Source organism: Schistocerca americana, chromosome X (genome assembly GCF_021461395.2).
Source record: "Schistocerca americana isolate TAMUIC-IGC-003095 chromosome X, iqSchAmer2.1, whole genome shotgun sequence".
Classification (NCBI taxonomy): domain Eukaryota; kingdom Metazoa; phylum Arthropoda; class Insecta; order Orthoptera; family Acrididae; genus Schistocerca; species Schistocerca americana.
Window position 1 is genome coordinate 92703445 of NC_060130.1, and position 15234 is coordinate 92718678.

At 35.7% G+C, this 15234-nt stretch overlaps 1 protein-coding gene across 8 annotated transcripts in view; it reads right to left on the reverse strand.

Moving 5' to 3' along the window:
• The window catches only part of LOC124554686 (homeotic protein female sterile-like), a 262983-nt gene that overhangs the window by 91432 nt on the left and 156317 nt on the right, over positions 1-15234 (reverse strand). For all 8 annotated transcript variants that reach the window (XM_047128308.1, XM_047128311.1, XM_047128312.1 and 5 more), the window contains one exon: positions 9776-9921. In XM_047128308.1, the coding sequence (XP_046984264.1) occupies positions 9776-9921 (146 nt within the window). The remainder of the gene's footprint in view (positions 1-9775; positions 9922-15234) is intronic.

Here is a 15234-nt window from a genome sequence, read left to right on the forward strand (position 1 = left end):
GCCGTATTGTTGAGTTAATATACAGGAGTGCACTCATGAAGGTCCTATTCTTAATATCATGATTTGCGTCTTGTTCTGTTTCTAATTTCATGGAACATGTAACTTAATACATAATTACAATATTAAATAGCAAAGCAGTACAGAAATTGTCAAGTATTGGAAAAATGGATGGGTGAAGTTCTTGTGCAGTGTACTCATTTATTAACTATTAGAAAAATATGTATTTGTCCTCCTCCATTCCTTAGCCTCATCAACAGGAAACATTGAGCCAGTTGACTTACTGATTAAAAATACCAAATACCGTCACACTAACAAAGATAATTTTATTGATACAAACTTTGTTCATGGAAGGCTTTTGACTGTGTTGACCACAAAATATCACTGCAGAAGTTGGACCATTATGGAGCAAGGGGAGTAGCTTACAATTGGTTCGCCTCTTACATCAAGAACAGAAAGCAGAAGGTAATTCTCCGCAATATTGAGAGTGGTAGTGATGTTCAGTCCCAATGGGGCACTGTCAAGTGGGGCGTTCCCCAAGGGTCGGTGCTGGGGCCACTGCTGTTTCTTATTTATGTAAATGATATGCCTTCTAGTATTACAGGTGATTCAAAAATATTTCTGTTTGCTGATGACACCAACTTGGTAGTGAAGGATCTTGTGTGTAATATTGAAACAGTATCAAATAATGTAGTTCATGAAATAAGTTCGTGGCTTGTGGAAAATAATTTGATGCTAAATCACAGTAAGACTCAGTTTTTACAGTTTCTAACTCACAATTCAACAAGAACCGATATTTTGATCAGACAGAATGGGCATATTATAAGCGAGACGGAACAGTTCAAGTTCCTAGGCGTTCGGATAGATAGTAAGCTGTTGTGGAAAGCTGATGTTCAGGATCTTGTTCAGAAACTAAATGCTGCTTTATTTACCATTAGAACAGTACCTGAAATAAGTGACAGTTCAACACAAAAAGTAGTCTACTTTCCATATTTTCATATGCTTATGTCGTATGGTATTTTTTGGGGTAATTCTTCTGATTCAAAAAGGATATTTTTGGCTCAAAAACAGGCTGTTCAAGCTATATGTGGTGTAAGTTCGAGAACATCTTGTCAACCCCTATTCAATAGTATGGGAATTCTGACATTGCCCTCACAGTATATATTTTCTTTAATGTCGTTTGTTGTTAGCAATATTAGCTTATTCCCAAGAGTTAGCAGTTTTCACTCAGTTAAGACAAGGCAGAAATCAAATCTGCATGTGGAATGCACTTCCTTGACGTGCAGAAAGGAGTGCAGTATTCTGCTGCATCCATTTTCAAATAGCTACCACAATAACTCAAAAATCTTAGCAGTAGCCCAAACACTTTTAAGCCTAAACTGAAGAGTTTCCTCATGGCTCACTCCTCCTATTCTGTCAAGGAGCTCCTGGAAGAGCTGAAAAATTAAGCAAATTCCATAGTTACATTGTTGATTTTCTTTATTTAAACTTACGACTTGTCGCCTGAATATGCTTCTTATATTTCATTTTATCAGTTTCTACTATCGTGTTATAATTTCATGTATTGACTCGTTACATGACCATAGAGACTTCTCCTTAATTTGGTCCCACGGAACAAAAAAATTGTTTCTGTGCATTTTATTCGTATTTTGTTATACTGGCATTTAACCCTTTCACTGCAGTGAATGTGTATACATGTCCTACTCTGTCATTCCCCAGGTGCTGTGGACACGTACACATGCGCTTCTCGTGTGCTATTCTGCATGCATAGTGAGCGGCCAACTTCTCACCAAGGTTGATGAATTACTTCCATATCTTGGTGAATAAAAAAGCTCCTAGTATTTATCGTACAATTTAAATGCCTCTGTGTGCTATCATTTGCTAAAAAAACATCATTTTGATATCTTGAATTGTTTATGAAATATGTCGTTGTTACGACCACATAATGCCCGATGCCTGGGATGGAAAGGGGCACATAGCATCCAACCATCCACTGGACGTAAAAATCAATATCTTGATAATGAAATGGGAACCGATCTGTTATCAATTTTAAATAAAATTTCTATATCTTACCTACATTTCTTATACTGTAGAGTATGATCTAAAATAAACCAGATGCACAGTTTACACAATGCATTTTTACCTCTGCAAACTCTCTAAAATTTCGTCCAATGTTTTACTTAATTTGAGGCAGTGCAGTAACTATGATGAATAATGAAAATAAATGCAGTTCTTTATTAAGCTAAGATAGGAGACTGTAAGATGTGGAAAAATCAAGTTTCTCCAGTTTCGAATTTGGTAGTTAAAAATACGCTTTTTCCTGGGTGAAGCACATTTTTTCTGCATTAAAGAGACAATCTGCAAAACCAATCAATCCTTTATATGGTAAAGGTTTCATACACTGGTATAAAACTTCGCAGCACTTTACAAAACGAATCCCAGCAAAAAACAACACTTTTGGAAAGATCTTTGATGGGTGGCAACTTGTGTGCTGCATACTTTCATGTTACAAAAGTATAACTACAAATTCCACAAAATACAGCATGGTATCTTCTCAATCACTGGAAATGAAATTGCCCTATGTGATTTGTCAGCTGGTCATAGCTCATGTCATATGATCTCACCAGCCATGGACAGCAGGGTCATTCCATGTCAAATTGACTAATTTCTGAACATTTTCATGCTCTAACATCACAAATTTCAATAAAATGTTTTGTGAACATTTGCACATGTCTCCAATAAACAGTGGTATAAAGTTTAACATTCATTGAAGTAAAGGTGGCTGAGGTATAATCACTTATAAGGCCAATCCATATGAAGTGGTCCAGTGATGGTTGCTTGACCATTTTTCAATATTTTAATGTTTTTATATGTGATTGCCCTAATTTGAGAAGTTCAAAACAGTTTTTTAAAATACTTTTTATCTTGCACCTTTACTGGATGGCAGCCATTTTTTTTTTTTTTTTTTTTTTTTTTGTAGACGTGACATTTTTCAGTCTGGAGACATTAGCGAAAATTTGAAAATCTCTGCACTGGGTTAAGTTACAACATTGCAATTGACATGATTGTTTTTAGAAAAGTGTCCTCTACAACATTGTCTGTTACACAAAATACCCTAAATTAAAAAATAACCAGTCACATTGACCAAAGTTTGGTAACCAAATTTTCAAAAATCCACTATTTAGGCCCAAAAATAACAAACAAGGGCTGATTCATGAGAGTATTTTTTTCCTACAGTTAGATGTCATACACTACTAGCCTCATATAAAGCAAGAACACTTACAAATGTTTCATTAATTTTTTATGAATTTTTGAAATTTGAAAATTTTCATTTTTTGTAAATTTTGGGGTTAGTTATCTCAGGCAGGACTGAATATAAAAATATGACTTTTGCACGGTTTGTATACCTATATGACAGCAACGTACTGTAAAAATTTGAACACTGATATCTGACTGAACGAAGATATGAATTTTCGAAAATGAGGAAATAATTCACATTACTCTACAACTGATCTTATGGCTGTTGCCTATTTAAAAGGTTTACTGTTTCATTGTAATAAAATTTAATTGTAACTTATATTTAGTTAACACTATCACCCAATATTCATTTAGTTTATTTATTTTTAATAATGCAATATTAAACAATAGGAGCTTTCACTTTTGTTCTATGGTAATAAAAATGCTCTTTTACGTTTAGGTTTATTGTCAATAAAGAAGTACATTATTGCTGGGTGTGGTATTGTTGTAATCAGTCTGTTCTGAAACCTCTGTTAGAGTGGTTGTACATACTTCGAGAGTGTAGAATGTGTTATGTGCTTTGTTCTGTGTGTAATATGTAATTACTTTTGAGAGATTAAATGGAATGCAATAACATGGATGAACAGTGCTCTGTTGGACAGACAGCAAATGAAGTGTGTCACAAAACAGTTTAAGGTTCAAGTTTCAAAAAACTTGAAAAATGTCAATGACTTTGATAAAGTTAGACAAACTGTTTAAATTCCAAGTAAGTTGTTCTGTAACATCGCTGTTTGAGTTAACATCAGTATGTGAGTATTATGAGAAGAAATATATTCTGAAGTACAATCACATTTTTTGGAAGAAATGTGCTGTGATTCACTTAAAGTTCATAAAAAACCTATTACTAAAGCTTTGAAGGAAATAAAACTTGAACATTTGTTCTTGTTATGTGAGAGTGAAACAACTTCCCAAGTGAAACGTAATGCGATTCCTGGAAATTCCCTGTGCCCAAATTGTTACTCAAAAATATTTGTTGTGAATCTAGAACCAGAATCGTTTAACATTGTTAATGACATTGATATTCCTAATGAGGAAGCTGTTAGCATATTGGATTTTGCTTGTTCTAAGTTAGACATATCTCCTGCTTCGAAAATAATAAAATTAAGTAGTAGAAAAAGAAAAACAGCTATTGAACATAAGGTACAACAAATTTCAGACAAAATTAGTAGAGACTTGGAATCATGCTTTAATAATACAGATACAAACATTATTTCTAAAGAAGAAGAAGAAAACCTACCACGTCAACATCTGACACTGAATATTTGAGATTAATAAACAAATTAAAAATTAAAGGTTCAGTGACATCTAAAGAAGAAAAAGTTAACATTTTAAGTTTGCTCCCTGGCTCATGGTCAAGAGATAAAATAATTCACAAATTCAACATTTCTCATCATTTGGTTAAACTAACACAAAAATTTGTGAAAGAGCAAGGCATTCTTCCAGTTTTAGGAAAGAAGAAAGGAGCAGGTATAAGTGCAGAAAAAATTAAAAAGATCCAACAGTTTTTGAAGATGATGAAAACAGTAGACTGCGCTCATATTGCAAAGATAACAAAAGAGTTGTTATAAATGGAGTTAAAGTAGCAAAGCAGAAATGACTAGAGTTGTCAAATTTAAATGAACTTTATGTAGTTTTCAAAAGTTATCATCCTTAATGCAAAATTGGAAGGTCAAAATTTTGTGACCTCTGCCCTGAGTGGTGAGTTTTGGCTGGATCCTCAGGGACACACTCCATGTGTGTTTGTTTATATCATCAAAATGTCAAACTGATGATTGCATGTGCAAAACTCAGAGATCTTAACTACAAAGAGTTACTAGATTTAATAGTCTGTGACACTAACAGTTATGACTGCATGATGAGTTTGTGTAATAAATGCCCTGGTAAGGAAACCGTTATTGAATTGTTTCACGAATATGATGAGGAAATGCCAGATAGTATTACCTTCAAACAGTGGGTCACAACTGACAGGGCAGAAATGGTAACAGTGGTTAAATCTCAGGAAGAGCACTTGGAATCTTTAATTGATAACTTACAAAAACTCAAAAGTCACCACTATGTTTCTAAAATCCAAAGTAAGTTTTCGAAGGACAAAAAAGCACAATTTCATGAAACTGAATGTATAGTGCTAGCTGATTTTGCAGAAAATTTTACATTTGTGAGTCAGGATGCAATACAAGAGTACCACTGCGTCAATGACCACGTAACAGTGAATCCATTTATTCTCTACTTTAAAAATGAGAAAGATGAAGTTTGCAGTTCTTCAATTTGCATTTTAAGCGACTACTTGGAGCACAACACTTTGGCGGTACATGTGTTTCAAAAGTATGCAATAAATCACATAAAAGAAAATTTTTCCCAAGGTTAAGAAGCTGGTATACTTTTCAGATGGAAGTGGTAGACAGTATAACAACAAAAAGAAATTTTCAAATTTGTGCAACAACAAAGTAGACTTTGGGTTGGAGGCAGAATGGCACTTTTATGCCTCTTGCCATGGTAAAAATGGATGTGATGGAGTAGGAGGTACAACAAAATGTGAAGCAAGTAAAGCCAGCCTACAAAGACCAACCACAGATCAAATTCTCACAGTACAGGTATGTCTTTTGCAAGGATAATATTAAAGGCATTACCTATTTTCTGATCAAGAAAGAAGAAGTGGTTCTGCAAATGAAAACAACACTTCAAACCAGATTTGAAAACTGTATAGCAATAAAATGAACAAGGCATTTCCACAAATTCCTTGGCATTGCAGAAAACTTAGTTCAATGCTATGTAACATCAGAAACCGAAATTTATGAGGATCATTGTGTCAGTACAATTACACCTCTGCCTTTAATGTTGAATGAAATAGTGGCATGTGTGTATGATGGACAGTGGTGGCTTGCAGAGGTTGAAAGAATAATTTTGGAAAACAATGATGTTTTTGTGCATTTTTACCACCATGCTGGCCCAAGAACATCATTCAAGAAATCTACTAGTGACAAAGTTTGGATACCAATGAAAAATGTTTTACGGAAACATTCAGTGCTTGAACTTACCACAGCAACTGGGAGGACTAATTCTATATCACAGAAGCAATCTGAAGAAATAAGTGTTCCTAACATTCACCACAAGGTTTAGGAACAGTCGCATCTCGAAGGATGTTAATTCAAAATATTTATTTTAAGTATGTCAAAATAATATAAATGTTAATTTCAGTGATGTTTCCACTTTTTGTATTATAATTCAATACCTTACTACAATAATAATTGATTATATCCCACCAACATCACACATTAACAGGCAACAGCCATAAGATCAGTTGTAGAGTAATGTGAATTATCTCCTCCTTTTCAAAAATTCATATCTTTGTTCAGTCAGATGTCAATGTTGAAATTTTTTCAGTACGTTGCTATCATATAGGTGTACAAACTGTGCAAAAATCATATTTTCATATTCAGTCCCGCCTGAGATAGCTAACCCCAAAATTTACAAAAAAATGAAAATTTTCAAATTTCAAAAAAAATAAAAAATTAAGGAAACATTTGTAAGTATTCTTGCTATATATGAGGCTAGTAGTGTATGATATCTAACTATAGGAAAAAAATATACTCTCATAAATCACTCCTTGTTTATTTTTGTGCCTAAAAATTGGACCTTTGAAAATTTGGAGGTCGTTTTTGAAGTGTTGGCAGAAGAGCCAACACTGTGTTGCTAGGACACGCCGAAATGCACGTGTTTAATTACACACTGACTGGCGTGAGGTCTGGAACAGTTAAGGGAATTAATAGTAGCAAATAAAGTACGTAGTTGATATAATACTTAACTTTAATCCACAATTGTAGAACATCTCTCGTTACTGTACATTCTTCAAAATATTAATTATCAAATGCTATGGCGCCTTGCTAGGTCGTAGCAAATGACGTAGCTGAAGGCTATGCTAACTATCATCTCGGCAAATGAGAGCGTAGTTGTCAGTGATCCATCTCTGGCTAACTCTGCTGTACAACTGGGAGAGAGTGCCAGGACGTCTCTCTAGGCCTGCCGTGTGGCGGCCCTCGGTCTGCAATCACTGACAGTGGCGACACGTGGGTCCGACTTATACTAGTGGAGCGCGGCCAATTTAAAGGCTACCACCTAGCAAGTGTGGTGTCTGGCGGTGACACCAGTTTTCACTGGTTATTTTTTAATTTACGGTATTTTTTTTGCAACAGACTATGTTGTAGAGGACACTTTTCTAAAAACAATCATGTCAACTGCAATGTTTTAACTTAACCCAGTGCACAGATATTCATATTTTTGCTTAAGTCTCTAAACCGAAACATTATCGCACACTTACAAATGAAAATGGTCGCCATTCAGTAAAGATGAAAGGTAATTTTAAAAAAAACTGTTTTGAAGTCCTCAATTATAGGGTAATCATATATAAAAAATTAAAATATTTAAAAACGGTCAAGCAACCAACTTAATTTGTATTGGGCCACTTCATTCAGATTGACCCTTATTTGACTTTGCCCATAGCGAGCATGAATTTCTGACAAATTTGAGCAGTTATATCTCTGGCTATATTTCAATCAAAGAAATGAAATTTGGCCCTCTTACACAACTTTGTGTGTTCTCTTAACAAAAATAACCAAAAGAATTTTACAAGTCATATTCCACCAGAAAATGTTAGACAAAAATCACCTGAAAAAATTTCAACGTCTGGCTTCTTATATCTCGGGGACAAAAGATATGACGAATGTGAACCTTGGCATGTAGAAACCTAATAATACAAGGTTCTCAAATATGAAGTATTAATTTATGTACCACTGTTCAATACTGAATAAGTGAAGTGCAAAATTAGAGATTCTGTAAAAAAATAAAAAATCCTGTGTTTTCAAACAGTTTTTCCAAAAAACTGTGTTTATAAAACTTTCCAGGCAGGGCTAGTTAGAAAGACCATTGTTTTAACTGCCAAAAAACGTGTATTTGACTATCAAACACTGGTTAACCATGCTAGGTAATATGAATCAAAGTTCGACGTGAAAATTGCGGCCTAGAAAAGATGTAAACTTCAAATTCTTATATCTCATACAGTAAATGCATGCTGAACATGTCAAAAATGTGGAATACAAAATTTCATTCCTCTACTATTTTCTAATAATCTACACATTCGTTGAAATAATAATGATTTTTGTAAAATGTTGAAAGTAAGGTATATTTTGCACTTCTTTTACAAATTACATTTTTCATTAACTTCAAAACCAGTCTCATTCAAAACAATGTGTTTTAAGTCCTTGGGTTCACGTGCGAATGTTCACATAAAATTTCAACGAAATCTGATCATCAAGCGGGAAGGCCTAGGTGAGTTGACATGGAATGACCCAGGCCATATTCAGAGCATAGAGCAAGTGATGTAGTTGGCTAATAGCAGCACCACAACAGTAGCACAAGCACACAAATACGAAAAGTGAGTGTTGTGAATTAATATACAACTTTTTTTTTTACAGTGCTTCAATTTCAGCAGCTGAATATTTATGACAAGTACAATCAAATTTTCACTGCTGTTCACCGAACATTTTGTGGGTTACCTGGCTGAATACATGTTCTGTTGACAACTGACTTTTCCATAGAAAAGACAGTTACATGTGAAATTGCTCAAGAACTCACCTCATATTTCTAAGAATATTTATACTTTTTGCCATCATTATCATATGATTTGTAATCTATGAAAGAACTAAAATAAATATCAAAAAGTAAGCTCGAAAGTTGGTCTTTTTTTAGCATGTGTTGCCCTTCAAGATATATCAAACACTAGTATGCAAGTAAAATTTCAAATAATCGCATAAATGGCTGGTCTTCTGGGGATGAAAGTTTTCGAGTGGCTTGTCCTCAAAGTGTTAATTTTAATGAGATCCAAACGCTCCTCCACGATTTAAGAATTTTATCACAAATTCTCACAAATAACATAACTCATCTGGTGTAAAACAAAATTCACTTTGAAGGTAACGCTTTTCAAACCATTATTTCCAATATTTTCCTGTCGACAGTTGTGACATTATGCTCATTAAAAGCAGTTTTTGTTACAAAGTATTGCATAATCTTCATCCTAAAGCCTTTGACACATTTTGCTGTCAGCAGACGCTTGTGTGTGCACAATGTTTTTTCTGTTGTAAACGGCACATTTTCTTTGCAGATAAAATTTTAGCCACAACAAAGCTGTATGCTCAGTACAAGATGCAGAGAGCACATCTGTAACATAACATTTATATCAGATGCTGCAAAAGTACACTAATGCACTTTGGCGTTCTCTCTAAACAGATAATGACCAGATTATCAACCACCAATGAATGTATAAACAATAGATATATTTCCCTGCACCTAGAAATGCCATGGGAACTTAAAACAGTGCACTTATAATTCCTAGGAACAAAATTTTTGAACTTTCATAATAAAATACTGGTTAGCTCTGTTAAACAAGTATCTTACTGAACCAGTGAAAATTAGTATTATGGTAACTCACCTCATTTCAAACACATCTTGCAGCTTTTTTGCCATTGTTACAACATCGTGATCAGGAGGATTGTACTTGTAACAATTTGTGAATATTAATCTTACATCAGCAGCAAATTCTGCAGCAGTTTTGTATTCCCGATTATCCATTTTTTGCTATATGGAAGGAAAAAATTATCAAATACAAAAACTGTATTATGTATCATGTATAAATATAAGGAATCATGCATTCTAAAGAAATTTTCTTCAACAGAGAGGAAGGAATGAAAGAAACATCCAATTGATGTCTATGTCACTAAAGATGGGATACAAGCTTACACTGACATACAGAGTGAAACACATTCTTTTTTCAAGTGGGCTTGCCAGTGGTAATGCCACAAGCACAATTTACACTTACTGAATGATTACTTATGAAAACGTTGCTGCTTTTAACTGTTCCATCACAGCCCACTTTATTCATCTCAGCCATAATGTTAAACTGCCACAAATGAATAAAATTTAACACTTCTACCAAACTGACAAAAAACTCTACTGAACAGGAAAATAAGTTGAGCTTTGAGAAAATTTTCATCATATTAGAGATGTGACAATATAAGAATGCAGATCTAGTAATGTGTTAAGAGTAGTTTGTTTAAATGCGTGTTTTATGGGTGGATTATTTATTGTTGAGTAGCTCTCTGGATTACACATGAAACAGTTTTGCTAACATCTGTGGTCAATATTTCTGTGGTTTTACTGGCTAACCTCAGCACAAATAAAAAACTTGAAGAGAATGTATTGCTGGAGATATGATTATTGCACAAAAATTTGCATTGGACTGGCAACTAAACTTAACTTTAATAGAGCCTGACTCAGTTTTGACCTCAACGGAATATGTCTGTCAACTGCAATGAACATTCCCACACCTATGGTGTCTAATCCCCCCCCCCCCCTCCCTCCCACCCTCCCTCTTCTGGTAAATCATTTTGTGCTAAAGCTTTTTAGAATCATTCAAAGAAAGTCAACATTCAGTATCGTGGAAACACTCTTATCATTTAACATTAGTTGGAGGTCCTTTAACCTACCGAGAGTAGACTTTTATGTATCTGGATTCAGTGTAGGTTACCATATTTACTCGAATCTAAGCCGCACCCGAATCTAAGCCGCACCTGAAAAATGAGACTCGAAATCGAGGGAAAAAAAAAAATTTCCCGAATCTAAGCCGCACCTGAAATTTGAGACTCGAAATTCAAGGGGAGAGAAAAGTTTTAGGCCGCATCTCCAAATCGAAACAAAGTTGGTCCATTGTAATATGAGAGAGAATTTAGGTCGAATGAATGACGATACAGCTACAGTAGTTTGGGTCGAGTCGTAAGCTTAGCTGTTAAGCTTTACCAGGTAGCCATTGCTATGCGTCAGGCTCTCCGTCTGTATTTATACGGGTACCCTTCCTTTTTCACATGCTTCGTCTGGTTTGAAGTGATTGATTATTTTTCTTTGATCTGATAAGTGCCGTTTTCTTTGTTATAGGTGTTTACGTCACTCTAAGCTGAAAATGTATTACTGTACTGTGTCGTACATTGTTTGTTGCATTCTGATAGTGCGTGTTTACGGCCTGTCGCCGCTTGCAGCATGGCTTGCTTTTGTGCGTGCTACCGCCGCTTAAAAAAAGAGAGAGAGAGAGAGAGAGAGAGAGAGAGAGAGAGAGAGAGAGAGAGAGAGAATTGTCTCATAAGCGAAACAATGGCAAGAGACTGCTATTTGTTGTTACTTACACTGCTGCTTTCTTTGATATTGATCAACAAGAACGAAATAATAGACTGTGTATGATAGAAGATGTTCTGAACGAGAGTTTAGCGAAAACTTTTCTCTGTTTGAAAATGTTTGCAGACACCTCTTTAGTACATTACATTCTGCACAGAAATTAGAGTCATCTTAGATTTAAAAATCTAGTCAATTGCCGTGCTTCATTTCTGACTATCACTATTAGGCATAAGAATAATACGAATATAAACATGACATGCTATGTATATTCTTCCGCGTTTCCTGTTGTCTCACTCTAGTTTCGTAGTTTATTAGGCAGACAGGATTTAAATGAGATAGCAGCAAACACGAAACAATACACGGAAAAATGTTTATATTTGTATTATTCTTATGGTGAAGAGAATACTGCATGTAATTCACAATTCATAAAAGTTCCTATTAGCAACCATCTCTTCTCACAGGTACGAAAAAATTCAGAATGTAGAGTTGGCCATATTGACAAACATCCCAAGCAGTCTTGCCAGTCGGATTTTCGTAGTACATTGAAATGCTGCTCCATTTGAAGACGAACAATACGTAATTTGTATTTACTTCGTTGGATAATGTATGAAAATGCAGTGGTCAAAACTCAGGGCAGGGAAAAAAGCTCGTCTTCCACCTTTTTTTTTTTAAATTTATTTACTGATGCAGATGTTTTGGTGCCAATATTTATCTTTGTGCCTACAAAGCATGCCTGTGTAGCACTACATATATTCGACGGCAGAAGTCAGTTGTGGCGGCACCCACCAACATTTTTTGAACTTCCGCTTGCTTTGCACTCGATTCTAAGCCGCAGGTGGTTTTTTGGATTACAAAAACTGGAAAAAAAAGTGCGGCTTAGATTCGAGTAAATACGGTACATGAACAGCCAGTCTCGTGAAGCTAGTTCTGAACATGTTTGCCGAAAACTGTCTTGAGCAGCTAGTTTGAAAAAACATGTGCAAAGTAAATGTTTTAGACATTGTAATGTGAAACAGGCCTGACCTTATCAACAGTTTCCGTAAAAAGACAAGAATTAATGATTATCATGTCATCACAATGACGATGGTTACTAAAGTTAATAAACCCATCAAGAGGCTTGGAGAGTATTTATACTGGAAAGAGCAGATAAGCAGTTGTTAGTACCTTACTTAAGACAGTAAACTGATGTCATTTACTTCCAATATGATGGACATTGAGGAATTTATTGGCAAAGTTTAAGCTGATTGTAAATCATCGTCTGGAAAAGTATGTACCAGAAAGTGGATTAAGGATGAGAAAGGCCCACAGTGGTTTAATAACAATATTCGGAAAATGTTGAGAAAGCAGAGTTTGTTGCACAGTCAAGTTTAAAAAAGAACACAGAAATGTCGACAAGCAAAAGTTTGTAGAAATTTTTGTGCCTATAGAAAGATCAACCCCCAAAGCGTACAATTTCCACTGTCACACTTCAGTGAAAGATCTTGTGGAGAACTCAAGAAAATTCTGGTTCTATGTAAAATTACTAAGCAGTTGAAGTTTTCTATCCAGTAACTTGTCAACCAGTTTGGTGTGCTGATAGAGGACAGCAAAAGGAAAGCTGCTATCAGCAAAAGGAAATCTGAAGTTTTAAATACCTCATTTAAGAAATCATAAATGCAGGAAGACTGTACAAACAAACTGTTGTTTGACTGTCACACAGACTCCTATATTTAGGACATAGTAATAGGCATCCCTAGCGTAGAGGGGCAACTGAAAGAGAGTTGAAAACAAGTAAGTTGCCAGGTTTAGATGGAATCCCAATTCGGTTTTGTAGTGTCCTCTATGGCATTGGGACCTTACTTAGCTTGCATTTATCGCAAATCTGTTGCCCAGCGCATAGTCTCAAGCCACTGGATAAAAGTACAGGTGACTCCTGTATATAAGGGTAAAGGAACGGACCCAGCAAATATCCTTATCCTCACTTTGCTGCAGAATTCCTGAACATTTTCTCAGAGCGAATACAATAAATCTCCAAGCGAGACAGAACGCATCTGTCCACAAATCACCAAAGCTTTATACAGCATCAGTAATACGAAACTAAGGTTGCCCTTTTCTCACATGATATCCTGCAAACAATGGATGAAGGACAACAGACAAATTTCATATTCCCAAATTTTCAGAAAACGAGCATACAGAAGAGGTTCCCAGCTATGTGAGTTGCTCTCAGACTTCTTACGTAATAGAAACAAGTGTGTTGTACTCAACAGCAAGTGTTATATGAGGAGTGTCCAAAAGATGAGAGATACGACTGCTCTTGTTCTCTATATCCATAAATGATATGAGGGCCAGGGTGAGCAGCAATCTGTGGCTGTTTGCTGATGGCGTACAGGAAGGCGTCATTGTCAAGTGACTAGGACGATATCAGATTACATAAGATAAAATTTATAGTTTGTGTGATTAATGGTATCTTGGTCTTAAAAAAAAAAAAAAGTAAGTTAATGCAGATGAGTAGGAATAACAATCCTGTAATATTCCAAGTACAGCTTTAATAGTACGCTGCTATACACAGTTACGTTGACTAAACATCTAGGCTTAATGTTTTGAAGCAGTACTGCTTGAGTGTTTGGGATCTGCACAGGAAACAACTGATGGCTATCACTACCTCAATTCTTTCGACGATGAACATCTGAGATGAAACATTTTTGTGCCATAAACCTAGGTTGTGGATACCTTTTGAAAGGAATAACTTATTCCAAAAAACTGTGCTTCTTTGAGGCTGAAAAGAAGTTTATTTAAAACAGAGCATTCCTTGCACTGATGATAACAGTACATATGCTGGTATATTACATCCAGCAGGAATGTGTCCATTTTGGTTGCCCACATGTATAATTAAAATTACTCTGTGACTTGACATGTTAGTGAGTAGAGTGGTGTGGGCCAGCTGCCAGCCAATTGCAGTTCTTCCTTGAGTGCCGTGTGCTGACTGTGTTGCCTGATTTGTAGTTTTCATGCAGCGTCTTGGGAAGTGTGGCTGGCTGGATGCCAGAAACACTGTCCTCTTCCACTACAATCTGTCAATCACAAAGTAATTTTAATCGGATTATAGTAACTTACTTCTTGCCCACTTTCCTGTAAATAATGGTTCAATTTGCTACATTATTCTCACCTTCCTTCTTTCCTTTCTATATCCTATTTCTCAGGACTGCAGACCAATGTATCTTAAGTGTCAAAACCGATTCATTCAAAACTTTTGCTTCACTTAAAATCAGGGCACTACAAATATATACCAGTTCCAAATACTTGTGCACGGAATGCACAAAGTCGCTGCCTTGTCCATGGATTAGAATTCCTTTACCCACCCTTGACATCTTTGAAAGTGTTCTTTGATGAACACTTTTAATGGAGAACCCTAATTGAAGCAATGCCAACAAATGTTTCACAGCAAAGTGCTTAAAAACACAAACTCACAACAAAAGTTAGGGGAGGGGAGGGGAGGGGAGGGACTGGAGGGGAGGGACTGGAGGGAGGGGAGGGGAGGGGAGGGACTGGAGGGAGAGAAAAAAAGACAGAAAGGATAAGAAAAACTGAAGCCAATGATGCAAGGTTCCACTGATAATGTTGCAGAAGAAAGTGTTACACGTGCTGCAATGTTAGTTTCACATTGGGGAAGCTGTCTTTCCACTCATGTTACCAGCACAATGACATCATAGGGCCCAAATAGGGCTAAACATCAGAAGACTCAAGCCA